Source organism: Cupressus sempervirens, chromosome 2 (assembly GCF_028749045.1).
Source record: "Cupressus sempervirens isolate cs-2001-9-10 chromosome 2, ASM2874904v1, whole genome shotgun sequence".
In the NCBI taxonomy this organism is placed as follows: Eukaryota; Viridiplantae; Streptophyta; class Pinopsida; order Cupressales; family Cupressaceae; genus Cupressus; species Cupressus sempervirens.
In genome coordinates this window covers 5,398,225-5,419,414 of record NC_143119.1, presented here as the reverse complement: position 1 = coordinate 5,419,414, position 21,190 = coordinate 5,398,225, and the positions used below count along the sequence as shown (strand labels likewise).

Below are 21,190 nucleotides of genomic sequence, written 5' to 3'. Positions count from 1 at the left end.
TAATCCTTTTTAAGTTCAACTCCCTTGAATTTAGTGGACGAATTTTCTGCACACCAACCTTCTTTAATGAAGCCTTTGAATTTATTATCATGATGCTTTGAAACTCTTTCATATCCCACTACAGTCTTGCTCAAGATAGCCTTTGGCTGTCAGTGATATTAGTTAGGATTTCAGAACTCTTTTTGAACTTGAGACAGGTATTCAATTTGGTGGTGGTTTTTCTCTAAATGACATTTCAGCAAGGTGACTTCTTCCTCTTATTTTGCATAATCATCTTCTTTAGCATTTAACTTTCTCATCATCTCATTCTGAATTTATCCGTCTTCTTCTAATTGTTCTTTTGAATTTTGAATTACCTTGTTTGACTCTGTTTGGACTTCATACAATTCTTGAATTTTTGATTTCTGTTTTGCAATCCTCTTCTTAAGGTCGCCATTTTTCTTGTAAGCATAATGAAGCTCTTCCATAATATCGACATCCTCTTCTTCATTGTAGGCCTCTTCTTCATCTTCTGTATATGTAGTAGAACTTTCTTTGAGTTTTCCATCATCTGGAATTTCTTTTGTAACTGAATTATCATCTTCTTTTATCATCTCTTTTACATCATTTACAAGGTCATCCTGATTTGTTGCATCATCACTTTTTACTGTCTTGTCTATTCCAAGTGCCATCTCATCACAAATATTATCCTTTGTATTCCCACATGTATTTGATTCAATAATGTCGATACAATTATCAGTGCATAAAAGTCAATTCCCTTTTCAAAGAATTCATTGTCAATTACTTCAACTCTATCTGTTAGTGCATTTTTAATAATATTCTTATTCAAATTTTCTTCTCTTATTTCCTTTCCTTTTTTCCATGTGTGCTCAATAGATCTACCTTTAAGCGGTTAAGCTTTATAGAAGGAACCCGCTCTAATACTAATTGAAGAGCACATAATTATACTGACAAGTGGCAGGGATGAGGGGCGGGGGTTAATTGGTATAGTAACAAATTTGACAATTTAAAACTTTTATTCAAACAATTAACTTTGAATACTGAAATTAACAATTATGCACATGAACACGATAACACAAGATTTACGTGGAAACCCAATGCGAGAGAAAACCACGGCAAATAATTGCTTTCTTAATAAACTATTCTTTTACAATATATTTGTAGGCTCCAACCTACTTGAGGCTCGGACCCCAATGTTTATGAGCACTGACTCACTGGAAGCTCCAACTCCCGCATTTCGTAGGCTTCGATGTAGTGGAAACACTGACCCCCACTGCTTGTCTTTGCGAGCACCAACTCACTGCACACAAATATCTTTTCCACTTTTCCAATGTTGCTTTCTTCAACTGGTGATGGAGATTTTTAGCACACAATTTTTTTTCTTATCTCTGAATAGATCTTCGCTTTAGCATGTATCCTTCTTATTTTCTATCTCCGTGAAATCAGCTATTCGTATTAAAATATTCCTCCTTATCTCCCTTTTCACACACTTCTAATATATATGTCAGCTTTGATAAATCTAAACATAAACATATGTATACACACACACACACACACACACTATTACTTATTGCTCTGCTTTTTATTCTCTCTTTGTTTAATATTCTAAAATAATCTTCATTTATCCTTAACTTTTATGACTTCTTCATTTCAATATACAAGCTTCTTTCTTATTTGTTTTTTTATTTCCTTGCCGAACTGCTGACTCTTTCTTATTCACCACTCTACATTCTCTCTCATACTTCTGACTTCACAGTTAACTTGCAGAATAAAATAACTCTCCTTTTATATCTTGCAAAATCTGAACATATATATCTTTTCCTTTGAATAGGTGTAACTCTACATAATTCACAATAGAGGATCATTTGTATTCGATAACTATTATTTTGTTTATAACATGACTTACTTTCATGAATTATGTATCATTCATTGTTATTTACTAATCCAGATGCTTTTCTCCGTCAGTCTACAATATACCAAACCTTTTATTATGAGTTGCATTTAATGAAAATATTTTAATATTGGTATTCAAATGTCCCTCATAGTTAGCGGGTTTCTTATATTAATCACTTATGAACAGTGATACTCATCTTTTGCCATTTTCTCATTTCTTCTTAATCAAACTTTAATGGAAATGTTTTGAAATTTATTTTGGTGTTGCACGATGTGATAATTCATCCATCTTAATTCATGTATTATTGAAGACGGCTTCCCTGTTGCTTGATTTGTTGCAAACGGCTTGTTGCACGATTACATACATATAAGTTGCCACATAATCATTCTCTTTGGCAATGAAGTAATTCATTGCTTTCCATATGTGTTGCTTATTATTATATTAATATTCTTTTAGTGCCGCTAGTGCTAATCGAATTTATACTTGCTGAAGACTCCTGGCACCATCAGTATATGGATTTGAACTCATATCTGCCATATAGATCAACTTCATACGCTGGTGGTTGTATACTGTTTGACCATTGTTGCTGTAGATAATACCTTCAATACTTGGGCCATGCAATAATACTGGAACAACATTACCAATCGGTTCTGTAAACTGACTTTCAATGAATCGATGGTCTTCAATATCCAGATGCATATATTGGTTGATCGGTGTTTATATACTCACTGGAGTCATCTATTTTTCTGTTACATGATAGCATTTATCAAATTTATCACTGTTGACTTTTCTAATTACTGTCGTGCATGCTCCTGTAAATTTTCAGTGTCTTACCATTCACTGCTACACATACATGGCTAATCGCTGTTCATATTCATGTCATTCTAAACATTCACTGGTGATATTTTATTTGTTTGTCTTGATTTGGATGCTACCAAAATTCCATAGTTATCATTTCATTTTAGAAGTCACTGCTGACTCTATATGAGCCTCCATCAAGACTCATTTCCCTTCAGTCTTCAACGACATATGACTTCTAATTTTTGGCATTGAATACGCAAGAAGATGTTAGTGTATGCTGCCATAAACTCTTATTCGATCTCATTCCTATACTTACATTGTTGTTTATTATGAAGTAATTGGTAAAATGCTTATTATTAACAAAGACCGAGAGGTCTATATATACAAAAGAATAAAGTGATGTTTCTTTAGGAAACAATTGTAAAGAATAGAAATATTCTATTCTAGCTAAAGAAAGCTAATAGATAACTACATCTGACTAAATATTAGAAACATTCTAATATTTACAATAGATTGCGAACAGATAACCATTAACTAATAATAGACGCTTATCTATTATTGTAATACCCCCTTTAATGGTTAATCTATCCACAACACCATTCCGTCCTTTGAATTTGACAAACTTATCAGGACCAAGAGGCTTGTTGAGAATGTTTGTAGTCTGATCTGTTGTAGGAACATACTACAAGTCTATTGTTTCGTCTTCAACTAGTTGTCGTATGTAGTGATAATGAATATCCACATGCTTGGTTTGTTCATGGAAGACTAGATTTCGTGCTAACTTGATAATGCCTTCATTATCAACAAACAAAGTGGTTAGTGACATCCAGCTGTGGGGAATGTTGCAATAATTGACTGAGTGAGAGTAGATTTAGTTCTATCCTTGGAACGTAGTACACATCGAGTAAAATGAGATTCCTCACACTAGGCTAAATTTGAATGTTTCCTTTACTGATGATGGTGTACTCTTCTCCGCCACCAAAAACAACATAATCTGAGTAAGGTTGGTAGTTAGTGAATTAGTCTCTACGGTGGGTGAAGTGACGAGAGGCACCCGAATCAATATACCAGGCAAATGTCTTCACATCATCTGCAGGTCTTTGAGCCATGAAGGCATAAAAGGCAGATTCCATTTTCTTAGTGTGCTCTGCACTGTTCGCTTTGGGTTGCAAACTTGATTGCTTAGATTGGGAAGCTACGCATGTCTAACATTCAACCTTTATGTAACCAAACTTGTGGCAATAGTTGCATTGAATGTTCTTCTTCCGGGAGCCTTCTGAAGTTGGAGTGGAGGACTTCTGCTAAGACTTGCCTTTATCCTTCAGAAAGGAATTTAGCAGCAAAGACTGGTGCTATGGAGGTGGAGGTGGTACTGCTACCGAACTATTGTTTCCATTGATTTTGCTGAAGCAAAAGTGTGTAGAGATTCGTGAACCTCAAATCAACACCGGTAGAAGAAGTGACATTGAGAGTCTCGATAAAATGCTCGTAGGACTTGGGTGAACTTCGGAGAGTGATAACCATAATGTCCTCTTCCTCCATCTTGTGACCAATGGCAAGCCAATGATCATGGATTTACTAAATCCTATTTAGGTGAGTTTGTTCACTCATCCATGATAATAGAAAAAAGAGTGTTTTTTAGGAAGAAAGCTTTGTTTTTGTTGGAAGTCTCATGAAGATTTTTGAGATGTGTCCATATCTCAACAGCTATTTTATTGGATGGAATCTAAGAGAGCTAATCATCAGCTACGGATAATTTGAGAAACATCACTGCCTCTTGATTATTCAGATCCCATGACTCCTTATCAGTGCCAGGGGCAGTCAGACTCTTTGTAAAACCTAGAACAATTTGATCGGTATTTTGATATTCAAAAATTGCAATTATCCGCTGCTTCCAAGTGTCATAATTCCAACCATTGAATTTTGAATTGCTCTCGAGTAGAATATTAGTCAATGATGCCATATCATGTTTTTCAATGAAAATGTGTGAAAATGTGTGAAAATGCATTCTTCGAGGCAAAACAATGGAAGACCCAAAAAATTTGGAGTACCCAAAAGAGAGCTCAAAAAACCCAGAAGGAACATGATGTCAGTTCTGGATCCATTGGCTTAAAAATCGAGGCACTTAGAAAAATTGGACAACCTAGTTGAGCTCTTGAAAAACCCATCAAGAATCTATAATCAAAAAACAATATCGAAGTCAAAAAGTAGGGTTTCAAGCAAAAACCTACCCGACTGCAAAACAAGCTCAAAACAATGGCAGATTTGTATGAAATAGTTGTAGAAATCGACCAAAAACAGATGGATAGCAAAGGCAACTAGTGCTATGTTAAGGTCATGACGATATTTATAAGAAAAAGAGGGAGTATTGCAGACGTTTAGATGTGGGAAAAAAGAAGCCTGTCACGGGCTAAACAATGATGCCATGAGAGGTCACGCTTCCTGAGAACAGAGGGAGCAAACTATGTTGATCGATAAGGGCCAAAACAAGGGATATGTGGTGTGATTTTTGCAGAGAGGGCACAATTTTTACTAGTCGCAAGCAGAAGAAAACAACCAAATAAAAAATGGCTTTCGTTTTTGTTTGTATGGACATGATTTGCAAATCTTCAAACCCTAGCCAAAAAACTAGATTCTTATAGATAAATTTCTCAAAAAAATGGAAACCCTAGACAGGCTATTGAGAAAAATCTTGAAATAATTTTGAAAAATTTTAGCAAGTAATTTTGAAAAAAATTATAAATTTTTCGAATTTTTTTAAAGCATTGGCTTTGATACCATATTACGAAGTAATTGGTAAAATACGTACTTGTTATTAATAGCGACCGAGAGGTCTATATATACAAAAGAATAAAGTGATGTTTGCTTAGGATACGATCATAAAGAACAGAATATTCTATTCTAGCTAAAAGAAAGCTAAAGAAAGCTAATAGATAACTACAACTAATTAAATATTAGAAACATTCTAATATTTACAATAGATTACAAACATATAACCATTAACTAATAATAGACGCTTATCTATTATCGTAATATTGTCTTCATATTTCTTTAATGGATGCTTACAAATATGTGTGACGTTAGGAGCTTTGAATAGCTTTCCAATATATGCATCTACGCTGCTGAGTAATGGAGTTTACTAGGCAATGATTAGCTTTAATCTTTGCTCCTTGTCTTTATCTACAATGATTTTTCTCTATGTCGCCTTTTTAGATTTTGTCCTTTTATTAATCTTGGTTATCTATTGTTTTGATATTTTATTGGTCACTTCTTTATAATCCGAATTATACACTTCACTCTCTTCATGCTACCATGTGTTGTATGAGATTCATATCTGTATTGTTTCTAACTTGCCCACCATTAGAGATTCTAGGCTCGATCATCTGTACTTAATTAATTTCATCATACTGTATTAAGTAGTTATTAAGTACCCTCAAATAGCATTATATTCTAAATAGATCAATTGTCATCTTCCATATCCTTTGACATTAATGACAAAATTCCAAAATATCAACCATCTCATCTTCTTGCAACATAATATCTTCTTTAATAGAAGGGATTTTACAAGAGGGATCAAAGGCATATAGGGATGTAGGAAGAGCTAAGTCACCATCATATGCACAAAAAGGAACATTGAAGTACTTTGAATAAAATTACAAATTTAATTAATAAAAGAAGAAAAAAAATGCATCTTTAAAATAACATACTAGAATAAGTAAATGATACATAAACAGGTCGGTCAAAGGCCGACGTATTATTCCTAAAGTGATGGCACAAAATGTGGTCCAAGGCAACACCCCGAGATTTTTTTTCATTAAGGTGAAACCTTTAAATTGTCCTTTTTAAGGGGGGATAAGGACTATTCAAAGGGATGCTAAGTAACACCCTTGAAAATGATACAAAAGTAGTGTTCACATCGGGTTCAACAAAATGTAATGGTGTAAATTTGACACTACTAAAGGAAAACTATTTTCCCTTGAGAGTCAAGTTCAGAACATATATGTAGATATCTACAACTAGCTAAACTAGTGGAAATATCTTATTATAGATAAAGAGAGAATATTCTAGTTACAAAAATGGGAAGACCATGTTAAAGTCGCAGCTTTAGTCGGATTAATTAGATCTAAGATACATTGTTGTTATTGGTAAATCATCATTTCCTATATATACTTATTCATTATATATATATATATATATATATATAATTCAATTTTTTTTTAAATATATTAATTAAATGATAATTAAACCTTAGAGACATGTCTTGTCCTCTCATATTTATATGAGATTCAAATCTGCATTTGGAACACACCAATCCTTTGGCAGTGCTATTACATTTGTAGAAATGATCTTTAAAACATTTACATGGTATCAAAACCTAATTGTGAATGTAAGAAAGCTTGACAATAATAGTGAGTAGTGACACTATTGTCATTTCCAAGATAATCATGATGCAGATTATCCTCTATTTCTAAATTTTGGAAAGATCAAGATAGCATCAAAACCAATAAATGCTCTGCTCTTATAGATCAAATACCATTAAGGAAAATTTCAGACTTGTGAATTCATGATCAGTATTTCTCATTATTGATTTGGGATCTCCTTTATATTTATCAAGTTCAAATATTCTGATTATAATCTGCAAGAAAGTACAGTGATTATAAAAATCATATTCTGAAAATAGAAAAGACATACATAGATCAAATCTGAAAGAAACTTGGACATATTTAACAGAGTAGGTTTGGTACCAGCCTGTAAAGTTTCCAAAGTGAGGAAGATCACAGAGTCCAATACAATATTTGAAGTTGTCAAGTGTCGAGGAGAAAGGCTATTATGATTAATAAGCCTTGGAATATAGTCCTCTGGTCTTCGTGATCCATCTATAACACCCAGGAGTAGGATCACGACAATGATTGAATAGAAGAGAAAATACATGGAATAAAGGAAGAAATTGAATATGATATTTTGGGACATTAGAAGAGTTTATTGATATATCTGAAGTCCGTGGAAATTATTTTGAGCATTAACGAGAATTGAAACACATAAACAATGCAATTACAGAGAAGACACCACTTCAGTTCTGACCTTTATTATCAGAAATTTCCCATTGGTAGAAGATTTATATTAATTCTTGCAGGTAAAGGGTATGAGATACTATCGTCAATGGTGGGAAGAGGAAAAGGAAGTGAAACTATATAGATTGTGTGTAAGCAGTAACACCTATATAAGCAGTATTAATATACAAACATGGAGTTATATGGAGCAGTTAGAATAGGAATGAACGACAAATAAGATTGTCCAGATACAATAGGAATGACCAGCAAATGAATTGAATGAATATTACAGGTCAGCGTTATCCATATTTTGGGAAAGCAATACCCAAACATGATTCCAATGATAAACTAGTGATTATCATTTACAATGGTGCAATTGGATAATGATGAACAATGAGAAACTCCAATAGAATACGCCCCTGAAAAAAAAACCATGTCTTCTTCAGACAAACATTTTTTTTTGGCAGAGTCGTATCAACTGGTTTACATCATACAAAGAGGAGGATATAGTAGAGCATCGGACATGCTTGAAAAAAAGTCTTCTCTGGCATCAGACATCTATCTCCTATTCATACCCATATTTGGATGTGCTATCTCACCTATCTGCCTTTAGCATAAGGATTGCAAGCTATATACAAGAAATTCAAGACGACATCAAGGACAGATGAACAGAAGTCAATTCAGAACATGGGTCTACGTTGATAATTACAAGTAGTGAGATATCTTCTAAATGACAGATCGCTTGTCAGATACAGATGATTGATCAAGAAGGAAAATTTAGGGAGTAGTCGTGATCCATCTATAACACCCAGGAGTAGGATCACGACAATGATTGAATAGAAGAGAAAATACATGGAATAAAGGAAGAAATTGAATATGATATTTTGGGACATTAGAAGAGTTTATTGATATATCTGAAGTCCGTGGAAATTATTTTGAGCATTAACGAGAATTGAAACACATAAACAATGCAATTACAGAGAAGACACCACTTCAGTTCTGACCTTTATTATCAGAAATTTCCCATTGGTAGAAGATTTATATTAATTCTTGCAGGTAAAGGGTATGAGATACTATCGTCAATGGTGGGAAGAGGAAAAGGAAGTGAAACTATATAGATTGTGTGTAAGCAGTAACACCTATATAAGCAGTATTAATATACAAACATGGAGTTATATGGAGCAGTTAGAATAGGAATGAATGACAAATAAGATTGTCCAGATACAATAGGAATGACCAGCAAATGAATTGAATGAATATTACAGGTCAGCGTTATCCATATTTTGGGAAAGCAATACCCAAACATGATTCCAATGATAAACTAGTGATTATCATTTACAATGGTGCAATTGGATAATGATGAACAATGAGAAACTCCAATAGAATACGCCCCTGAAAAAAAAACCATGTCTTCTTCAGACAAACATTTTTTTTTGGCAGAGTCGTATCAACTGGTTTACATCATACAAAGAGGAGGATATAGTAGAGCATCGGACATGCTTGAAAAAAAGTCTTCTCTGGCATCAGACATCTATCTCCTATTCATACCCATATTTGGATGTGCTATCTCACCTATCTGCCTTTAGCATAAGGATTGCAAGCTATATACAAGAAATTCGAGACGACATCAAGGACAGATGAACAGAAGTCAATTCAGAACATGGGTCTACGTTGATAATTACAAGTAGTGAGATATCTTCTAAATGACAGATCGCTTGTCAGATACAGATGATTGATCAAGAAGGAAAATTTAGGGAGTATAATGTGTGTTGAAACCACAGAACTAATGGAATTTGGGACCGCTCTGATGAAAATTTCATACTATAAGAGCTACACACAATAGTTGCAGCGATATTATATCCATGCAACAGAGTTTTTAATTTTATTTGAATAATGTATTGGCCATGAAGTTTTAATTATTTCATCAAGTCTTGGGAAGCAAAATTCTAGAGTTGAGTGAGTATCAACTCTACATCTTCTGTTGGCACCTCTTACAAACTCAGTGCAGATTGTTCAAGGAAGTAGCAGCCTCAAAGGCAACCAGAATCAGGCAGAATTTTCATATTTGTAATTGGTGTAGTGGATTATAATGAAGTCAAAATACAACACTACATTGTTATTCTTATGTATATTGCAAGCCAAGTGCTAGTCAAAATAGCAGCCAAAATCTGATAATACATCCTGAAATTAAATGCACTCAAAGTGTTGATGATAAACTTACCTTGTGAAATTGCAACATGAGTTGAATTTTTAGTTAGAACTGGTCTGGGATATTACAGAGAAAAATCACTTTGGGTTTCAATCAGAAACATGTCAAATTGAAGAGAAGGGGACCTACCTATGTTGTCTTTAAGGATTGAGTTGAGACATCTGTCAAAGAGGAAGAATTTACACAGATTGTGATTAGTTTCTCTGAAGAGGAGGAATCAACATTCAGAAGGAGAAACTAGAGGATTTGCCTACATTGAGTGTCAGAGTTCCTGCCTAAATTGACTGTCAAATAGACTAAGGTTCTCAAATCAATTTAACAAAAAGAAGTTTTCCATATTTGATTTGATATTGTTCACTGATACAAGAGTGGTAATTTTACACTGTGGGGGGAATAATAACCAATATTCCATTTCCACTTGAACCATCTTTACAAGGGAGATGTAAGAGAATGGACATCATCAGAGTTTCAAATCTGAATCATCTCATGGGCAACTTGTATTAATAATGGTGATGTACAAATAAGTATTTATTATTCTTAAGTATCACATTTATCTACTCATTATAGTCTCTCTGTCATTTGCAGTTTTATATGTACTATATGAGTTTTTTTTCCTTGATCCTTTCCTTTGTATCTGAAGTTGATCTTGCAGAAAAAGAAGAATGACACATTAGGCAACTTATGACAGTAGCCTCAAAGAAGTTGTGATTTGGCTGTATAAAGTGAGATTCTTGAAGCAAATGTCTTTGATGATTGGGACTATTAGTATCCTTCTACATTAAGAGGGAGCATGACACTTCTTCAAAGGCAACGCAGGAGCTTAGAAGATTGATACTTAGAGGGGGTCTACAAATACATGTGTGTGATTGCTCGAGATTATGAGCCTACTTCTGTGTACATCATCAGGAAGTAATGACTTATCACCACAAAGTTAGGAAGATCGATATCAGATTTAGAGGGAGGTTGACAGGCATCCTTAGGACTCTAAGGGAATAACTAGAGAACTGGACTTCCCTGGATTGTTATTCAAAGAGAGAAATTTGAAGTGTGATATCTTCTCAATAAGGGAAAAGTTTGAAGTGAAATTCCTTTTAATGCATTCTTCTTAGTGAGAGAGAATTGATGTGAAAGCTCTTGTACCACTGTAGGACTTGATTCATGGTGGTTACTATTTTGCATATGATATGTAATGAAAGGTGATGATCTTTGATTGGCATATAAAAAGATGGTAACCATTGTAAGGTGCCGATCTTATAAATCGTAGGCTTGTTATCATGACAAACTTCATTAAGTTGTTGTTCCAGAGTGCTAGAAGTCATGATACGAATGCATCATGATCAAACTTCATTAAGTTGTTGTCCTAGAGTGCCGAATATCATGATAGTCGTCATGACAGAGTTCGTGACATAGTGATTTTTAGTTATCTAATCGACTTTATTAAGTTGTTGTCCTAGAGTGTCAGAAATCAGATAACTCATATCCTACTAGGATATAACATATTCTTTTGGTAGACATCGAGGATTTGGTGCCAATGCACATCCCAAAAGAATATAAATATGAAAAACATCATATGATTGACATTTCTTGTTGAATCATACTTCGGATTATATTGAAAGATAACATCTAAGTTGATGGATATATGTTGATATGTCATTCCAAAAATATCATATAGAGGTGATATCTCTTCATGTTCTCGAGAGCATAATGTGTTCTATAAATTCTCCCTAGCTAAGAGGGAGTATTAAAGTTGTAGCTTTAGTCGGATTAATTAGATCTGAGATACATTGTTGTTATTGGTTAATCATCATTTCCTATATATACTTATTCATGTTGTATAATTATATATTATTATGTCTATATTATAGTATATAATATATATTTATATATATTATACAATTTATTATTTTTAATATATTAATTAAATGATGATTAAACCTTAGAGACATGTCTCCTCTCATATTTATATGAGATTCAAATCTGCATTGTAACACATGAATCCTGTGGAAGTGTTATTACATTTGTAGAAACAATCTTTAAAACATTTATAGACTAGACAATAGAGTCTTTGGTCCAAGTTTGAGCATCTTAACAACAAATACTAGTGTGACATACCGACCTCTGCGAAATGCGTTGTAGTATTGTATTGACCGCGACAAAGAATACTTAAGATATGGAGAAAACCCAAGTTTGTACTTCAGTCAACCTGCACAATACAAAGTTAGAAATATAATAGAAAATAGTATGTAATGAAGATAAAAATAAACAAGATAATTAAATTTAAGCACCTTTGTGTGGTTGAATGCTTCCAATGAGCTTGCACACAAGCAAGAGAGAAACAAATTTTGGGGCTATTTTGAGATTTTCTTCAGTCAAGTCCCTGCTTTGGTGCTTCCATTTCCATAATAGTCAAATAGATAGATAGATTGAAAAGACAAAGAGATAAATGATAATGTAACAGAAATAAACCTTGCTAGTGGAGGAAAACCCCTATTGCATGAGATATATTATAGACGGAGGATGTGATAGATCTCTAGATGCTCAAAGATACAAATGAGATAGAAGGATTTTACCAAATATGCTATAAGAGGTCATTGTAGCAACTTCAAGAGAAAGAGAGCTGCAAAAGCCAAGACAATACAAGAGCACTATAGATATTTTCCCCAAAACTAGAGAGATCTTTAGTAAAGCAAAGACCTTAATTTGAGGAGAGAAGATGAGGGATAAAAGAGGCTTCTAGGCCATTCTAGAAGATTTTGGTATATTTCTATAGATAAAAGTTTTGTAACAAGTGGAAAGTTTGCACAAGACGAGCACTTGAATGTTGGGATGTTGATGGACAAATGTCTAGCATGTAGCACCCAACATGCTTGTGTCCATATGAAGAACACTAAAAAATGACATGTGGCAAAGGAAGCACGTGATTAATGCAAAATTGACGTTGGAAGATAGATGTTGATAAGGAATTTGAGCATCTCGAGAGGGAAAATGATAATGCAAGGGCTGAAATGGACCTACATAAATACTAGGGAAATGGACACTAAAGTGCTTACAAAAGTGTTGCCTAGATTGTAAATAGGGGTATGCAATTTTTGACTCTATTGAAGGATAAGTGAAGAATTCTATTGTCCCTTTTCCTAACTTGAGTATTTGATGCTTAAAACCGGTAACAATTGTAGTATATGGAAAAGAAGCATAAACATATATGATTACGAAACAATTATTAGCAATTAACAAGAGAAATTATTATTAGATCACCTATGTACTAATTCCCATACTAAACCCACTTAATCCTTAGAAGGAGGCTCTGTGACGAGTTACATAATCCTTTGGAGAGATTTACTCTCACTTAGGCAACCATCATGTTAAGAGTGCCTCCTTAGGCCGCTGGGATCTTTGTTAATGAGTGAACTCATTAACAACACATACTTGGTAGAGATCCCACCTCTAAGCAAGCCTTTTGTCTTTAACATACACATATGATTAACCACTACAATATATATATATTGTCTCCAAGGGATTCTGTACAAGTCTTGCTCTAGGTTCCAATTTGGAATCCTGACATTCAATCAAGACTGCGCTCTAATCTCTGGGTTCTCTTAAGAGAAACCTGACATTCTAATGAATGCACTCTACCAAGTTCTTACTTGGTCTCAATGAGAACTATTCATCATTTGGCTTTTGGTCTTTATTTCAGCCTCCATAAGACTATTCACTAGTCCTTCCACCACAATCACATCCATTTTGATTGCTCTCAGATTTCCTGTTTAACTTCTCTTGCATCTTGAAAGAAAATTGATATGCATCTTCAATGGTAGACATTCTTACTAGTATAACCTCTTCTTGAATAATAGGCTTCAATGCATGTATATAACGCGTAACCTTCTCCTTGTTAGCTTCAAAATGACTCGTTCAGCTAGTTAAATCAATAGAACTCTTTCGTATATTCTTGGACAGAGTTTCCTGCTTGTTTCAACCCTTCCATTTTTTTAACAATGAAGCTCATTGTTAAGAGAAAAAAATTGTTGCTCCAAGTTATCCACTATTCAATCTCATCTCGTTGTCTTCTTCCCTCTTCTATTTATCTCCAACTGATCTTCTTTCCACCAAATATTAGCATAACCCTTTAGCTTAACCTTTGCAAACCTAACCCTCTCAAGATCTTCTACTTCTTCATACTCAAAATACTCTTCCATATCATTGATCTAATAAATCAACTCTTTTGGATTAAGATTTCCAAAAAAGGTGGAAGCTTCAGTCTTTGCAATCTTTCCAATCTTGGAAATGGCCCCCAAAAACTTAACCTTGTTAGGAATTTTGGCCGCTTCTTACTCTTTGTCAAACCTTCTTTCATATTCATCCTCGCTTTTATCACTCCCTAATGTCAACTCCTCTATGTAATGCTCTTGTAGTGCTTGTACATGTGTCTATGGGGGCTTGAAACCCTCTTCTATTACAGCAACACTTTTTCTACAACAATTCCTTCATAGATATATTAGTTCTTGTCATGTCCCCATTTTAAAATATAATTAGATGATGGAATATTATCAAATAAATAATGATAATAAAATCATATATTAAAATTAATATAAAAATATAAAAATTAGAAATAATAATATAATATATTAGAAATTATAGTATTGGGGTATGTTGGGACGTTGGGACACCAGGACAAGTTTTTGGGACACGAAGAAAATGGGCCTCATTTTTAGGACAATGGGGGGAAGGCCAGGTGACGAAGAAAAGGAGAGAATTGGGCGGGGAGGGGTTTTGTATAGTATACATATAGAACTTGAAATGCTAGTTATGAAATGATGTTTCAGTAGAACCTACCAAATTAAAATACTTGAACCTAGCAAAATTGCAACATCAGCTAGAACCATTGAGCATTCAACATAGTAACATATTACATACCCAATAGTAAAATTCAAATAGAAATTCAAGTACTCATCCCAACGGCGTCATGGTTGCGGAATGACATAGGTAGGGGGTACTTTGGTACTCAAGTACCCGGTGTGGGGACATCTCCAGGACAGGTACTTCGAAGTTTGGGATGGGGGTGTGAGTCCTTGTGTTATATTGAATAAAATAGGATTTAAAATAAATAAATAAGAATAAGATTACAATTAATGAATAAGAAAATAAAATTAACAAGAGAGAATATTGTAGAAACTATATTACCTTTCTAGGTAAGATTTAATAATAAATGATAATTGACATAAAATAAATAATATAAACTAACTAAATCTAATGAAAAATCAAGAGATATGTCATAAATAGACATGACTCCTTCAAATTAAGATATAAAAGAGAGGAGATTTCTTTTGAAAGGGGAAGAAAGACAAGGAGAAGTAAGGAGTAAAAGAAGGATTAATGGAAGAGGAAAAGAATGAGAATAAATAAGGATGTTACTTTTTCAAAAGGTTGAAATGATGAAAGGATGTGACTCTTCGAAAGGGTTGTAATTATGAATGGTTGTGACTCTTTGAAAATGTTGTCATTATAAAGTGTTGTGACTCTTCAAAAGGGTTGTAATTATGATGTCTTGCGACTTTTCAAAAAGACTGTGATGATGAAGAGTAATGACTTTTCAAAAGAATATAGATGACAAACAAAATATGGGTAGATTGGAAAACAATTATGCTCAAGAGAGTTGGGTTGTAGAATCATCAGAGTAGAGAACATAAAAGAACTGAACAAATATATTTTTTGAATGAATCCTGAGAATTAAAATAATATACATATTGTGAAGGATTATTCAGTGCAGAACTAAAGGGAACCAACAGTATGTTTATTTAATATTGTTGAATAATGAGGATCACTGCAAACATAATTGTACTACTTGTAAGGTATGCATTTTCCAAAGGCACCAATCTCTTAATTTATATTGAGAATAAATTGAGAGGAGACATGGGACACATGTATTCATTAATATAATGATAATTTAATTATATTTATATATAATTTTCATTAATCATTATTATATTAATCTCTTTAATAAAATATTACTTAGATATATATAATTTATATCTCATATATAATGAATAAATTACATCTCATATAATAAATATATGTATATATATATGTGTATATATATATATATATCTATATCTACAATAGTATTGACTCATATGTTTATCCAATTGAAACTACCAATCATCAACATTACCTCTTAAGTAGGAAGGATAAGCACAAGATATAATATTACCTCAATGTAAAAATTAGGAATCACAAGTTTTAAGGATATCTTTGATCAGAAGATATCCACCATTTTAGATGTCATCTCATGATATCAAGAGTAATGACCTCATGAATGTCAAGTCACATGACATTCACCGAGTACTCTAAGTAATGAGTAATTGCCTTTGAGCATCAAGTCGCATGATATTCACCAATTACTCTGAGTAATGGCCTCTTGAACATCAAGTTGCATAACATTCACTAAATACTCAAAAATGTTCATAAGGTATGTGCACATGTATCCTTAATGATACTTACCATAGGAACATTCATGGTCTATTTAAGGAACTTAATCCACCATGCAAGATATAATCTACAATGATCTCTTTCAGACATCATAAAATGTCCATCATAAAAGAAAGCCATGGTATGTTTAAGGAACTTAATCCACCATGCAAGTTATAATCTATTATGATCTGTTTCAGACATCATAAAATGTCTATCACAATAGAAGATTAAGTTATTGAAAGATCATCATCTTCCAATAACTTTTACAAGTATTAATCATTTGAAAGTCGTCACTTCGTCATGATGTACATAGGGGGTAGGCCCATCAAAATCATGAAGTCACACTAATGGATTTTCAAACTCCCTTTGAGTCTAATATCATTCTTCCTTTTCTTGCAAGAACATCCCTAGAGAGAAAGGAAAAGATCAAAGAAAATAACTCTTATAGTACATATAGAAATACAAATAAGAGAGATTTACAATATTAGGAATACAATACTTAGAAATTCTACTAAAAAAATACTTATCACTATATTAATGAATAGACATGTCCCATGAAGGGATATGTGTCCTTTTGGTTTATTGGCCCCTAGTATTGGCACAGTTATTTGTGATTAAATCTTTCAGTTCCATATTTTTTTATATATTAAATGACTGATTTTTATATTGTTATTTGACCTGTACCTACTTAATGATTGGACTTACCAAATTGTATTGAAACTGTTGTTACAGGTTTTATATAATTTTGCTAATGCAGAGGGAATGCTTGATGGGAGTTCATTACCATGTTATTTTGGTTATGCTGCAGATTTGTATCATTTTGGGCACTTCGCTATGAAATTCAAAACTAGGTAACATTATTAACTTAATAGAATTGATAAATGTGTCAAGGTGCACACATGATTTTAATAGCTGACATGTTCCTTATGTATTTGAAAGGAATGGCCAGATTATAAATCTCAAAGGCTACAAGATTTTGAGTTGTGAAGAATTTTATGATCCCCATCAAAAGGTTGTAAGAGCATCTGTATGTGTTGAGATTTTTGAAAGGGACAATAATCTAAGTCTTTGGACCTTTATATTATCCAAAAAAGCTAGGGGAAATGTTGCTCCTTGTTGGCAAACTGATAGTTTATTGATAAAAGATTGATTGTATTAATAGTAAGACAATTGAAATCCATGAACATTTTATTTCTTTATTTAAATATTTCTATTACTTTCTTTGGCTATTTATATATGATAAACATTTCTGTTTCTTATATAGAAGAAATATGAAGGTGTATTAAATTTATCCATCACACCTGCATACATCCATTTAACTTTTTAATCACAACATTTTAATATACTATTGATCGTTATTTGTGGGATTATAAATTCTCACCTGGGTTTTCTTTATAAGCTATTCATGCCCATAAAATTTTAAAATCAAGCATATTGTTAAGTATTCTTGTTTGCATGACACATTTGTCCTGTCATTTCTCAATGCAGATAGAGCACAATGATACAGAAGCATCTTGGGTGAATCAACAATCACTTCAACCAAGAATACTTCCCATTATGTTTGCTTCGATTTTGGTTTATTTTTGTTGGGGATTTCTGTATTTTAATGTCTCTGATAAAGGCAGCTTGCTCGATGATATTACATACAAAGCCAGTGCAGCCATGGTAGAACTTGCAGCAGACCCTTGTGGGTGATGACTTGGACCTTGATGTCCACATACTGTCTATCCAATGGGTCCTGATTCTTGCTTGGGGCATATTCTATGTTCCGTGTCATGATTCTCTTTTCTCTTCTCTAAGGAAGCATTTGCGAAATGTGGCAAATAACACATGCAATGTTTAGATAGCAGACAAAGTCCAAATATTGAATTCATTGAGATGACTTTTGAACTGTCAAACAAATGCAAGGGCAGGTGATATAATTGTCACCTTTTATTAAAAAATGGAAAGAAGGGAAAATAATGAAGGGTAGGCATTGAAGAAAAAGGAAGGGAACTGATGTCTCCAAGTCTTCTTGAAATGGACCTAGCAGAGTCTCAGAAAAAGGTACGAGGAATGGGAGAGATGCTCAGAAAGGAGATGAGGCAGCGACATCCATGAAGTTGGGGACAGCCGAATGAAAGAGAGGGCTTCCAGTACATGGTCTGCGAAAGGGAAGTATCGACATACAAGGAGTCAAGGTGTTGCACCGAGGAAAGAAGACTAAAAAGAGAGAGGATCATGATAGTCTGATCGAAATCTGTTAAGTTGGTTTGCCAAATTAATGAGTATGTAGTTTTATTTTTCTTAGTTGCCAACTAGTATCAATTGTAAGCAAAGAGTGTTTTCCTATTCATATTGAGGTGCATAGGGTTATACTCTAGGAGAGATGAAGCTGGGTAAAGCTGTATAGACTTCTTCCACTAAGAGGACATGGGTAGAGGACGGCTTCTAGATGTTGAACAACCTGAATAATGGGGGTGTGAATCAATTATTCATAAACAACTTCTAACCTTTTATGGAATGAGTAAGCTTATAAACCTTTCAAAACAGATATAGATACAGTGACTTCTGTTCAATTGGGAGGCACTTAAAACATTTTGAAACTTAATTGGATATAACTGTGAAAGCACAAAACCATCAACACAATGAACACCAAAATTTACATGGAAAACCAAACTTGGAAAAACCACGAAGAAGCTAATTCTCATGAAATGAACACTGAGTAAGGTGATTTTTGCACGGGTTCAGTATTGGTTTGCTCACTGAAGGTTGGCTCACTGTCGGTCGAGTTAACTACCTTGGAATATGAATGTAGCTAACTCCTAAATGATGTATTACAAAATGTTTTACTACAGAAATGTGAACTAATAGAATTGCATCTGACTATGCCTGAAATATTTGCAATTAATAGCACATTGATCACTGAGAAAAAAAGATCCAATACAGACCCTCTGCCAGCATACACCAAACTTTTAGAACACTGTAATAAGGTCTTCTTGTGTACCACTCAACTTCTTACACATTACTGCCTGTTATATTGAAACAAACCCACATTATATCACCTTCAAAACTTTGTTCCCATCTTACACATATACTCACACTATATTGTCTTTAATTGTACTCTCATATTATATCACTCCCATACATTCTCATCCTTAGGATACAAACAGTTTTCTTTATTTATACAAGTATTGGATCATACATATGTCGACCACACCTAAAAAATGTGTTGACCTTAATTCAAAAAGATATTACAATCACATATAATGTATTACTTCAATCCTAAATCTAGGACATACTTAAGAATCACCACAGGACCAAATATAGGTTGCACTTAAGATGTATAAAATGCATATCACATTCATCGAAATATAGACAAATTTTGGAACCTTCAGAACACCACAACCAAGACCATGTCTTGATTACCAAAACATTTGAACCCACTGATGGATGAAACTAGATAGAACATGTCTAGAATATTTGATGTAACACCCCAACCTTGCTTCCAAACCCCAAACTTTCTTAGGGCTTCCTTAGGTCATTCACCTGACCCACTAGGGCTTCTACACACCCTATGCTTCCTAGGATCTTGCTCAAGAGATCCTATTCCTTCAGTTGGAGGCACACCAACAAAGTAACATCATTGCTCACTAGCCTTCCCCAGTCCACCATCAACCCTCAAGTCCACCTAGACCTCCAAGGGTGCTAACTAGTCATCTATGGTTTCTTTGGACTCCTTCTAACATCCAAGATCCCAAAAAATTCTGATTTAATGGCCACATTCAACCCACAAGGCTTCAAACACCAAAATGCCCCAAAAAGGCTACTAGGAATTATCCCTCCTAAATAGCCGGCAACAAGATTTCTTGGAAAACTTCTTAACAACCCTGTAAAAAATTATATTTATGGATACCCTTTTCAGAGTACCTCAAGATTCTGTAATTTTCCAACCCCCAAACTGTCCGTACAACCAAAGTACAAAATTTGGCTAAAAATGAGGATTTCAAAGGCTTTATCGCTATTGTATAGGAAACCGCCTTAGAAACCTTTCCAAGGCCTCTCCTTTCGACTGGAGCAAGGTCAAACCTTCTCCTTAGTCGGTGTGTGGTTGGATTGAGGCATTTGAACTCTCAATCCCCTCCATAGCTTGTTTTTCCGACTGTGATCCTTAGCCAAGTTGCATTTGGCTTGCCTAGGGCATCACTTTAAAAGTGCTTGCTGCTGTTTTCAAGGGCCCTCCTTCTTGGTACATAATGTACATGGACCTTAGTTCCAAATCCCAAAATACCAGAGGTTTCCAATGGTGGGAAGTGGCCCTAAGATCCCATTTTTCAAATGCAGCCCTGTTCAGGACAGCAAACTGTTTAAAACAAAAATGATTTTTTTAAATCACAACAAAATGATTGAAATGATCAAAACAACTGTACACAAAGATTTAAAACAACATTTCAGAACTTTTCCCACACAAATATCAGGCCATACAATCCACTTCTATTGAAAAATGCTTCAAATGCATAAAACTGGCAACAAAACCATGTGCAAAGTCCATACAAATGCAAAATTCATCAAACCAACTTGTCCAACCCATGAAAATGGTTGTCCTCAACTTTTTAAAGGCTCTTCCATTAGTTCCATAACTGTTCTAAACAGTTCGGACGTTGCAAACTCAAAAAATGCAAAAAGTTGCTTTTTGCAAGAAAATGTTGTCATGACAACTTGACAACATTTTAGCAACTTTTGTTCTACATGGAGTTAGACCTCCAAATTTGGAAGAAAGACCAAGTAGAC

General features: G+C 33.9%; 1 protein-coding gene across 1 annotated transcript in view; it reads left to right on the top strand.

The window, feature by feature from the left end:
• The window catches only part of LOC149570807 (uncharacterized), a 146,643-nt gene that overhangs the window by 62,326 nt on the left and 63,127 nt on the right, over positions 1-21,190 (top strand). Inside the window, exon 6 of the mRNA XM_089812335.1 lies at positions 17,153-17,271. Coding sequence (XP_089668461.1) covers positions 17,153-17,271 — 119 coding nt within the window. The remainder of the gene's footprint in view (positions 1-17,152; positions 17,272-21,190) is intronic.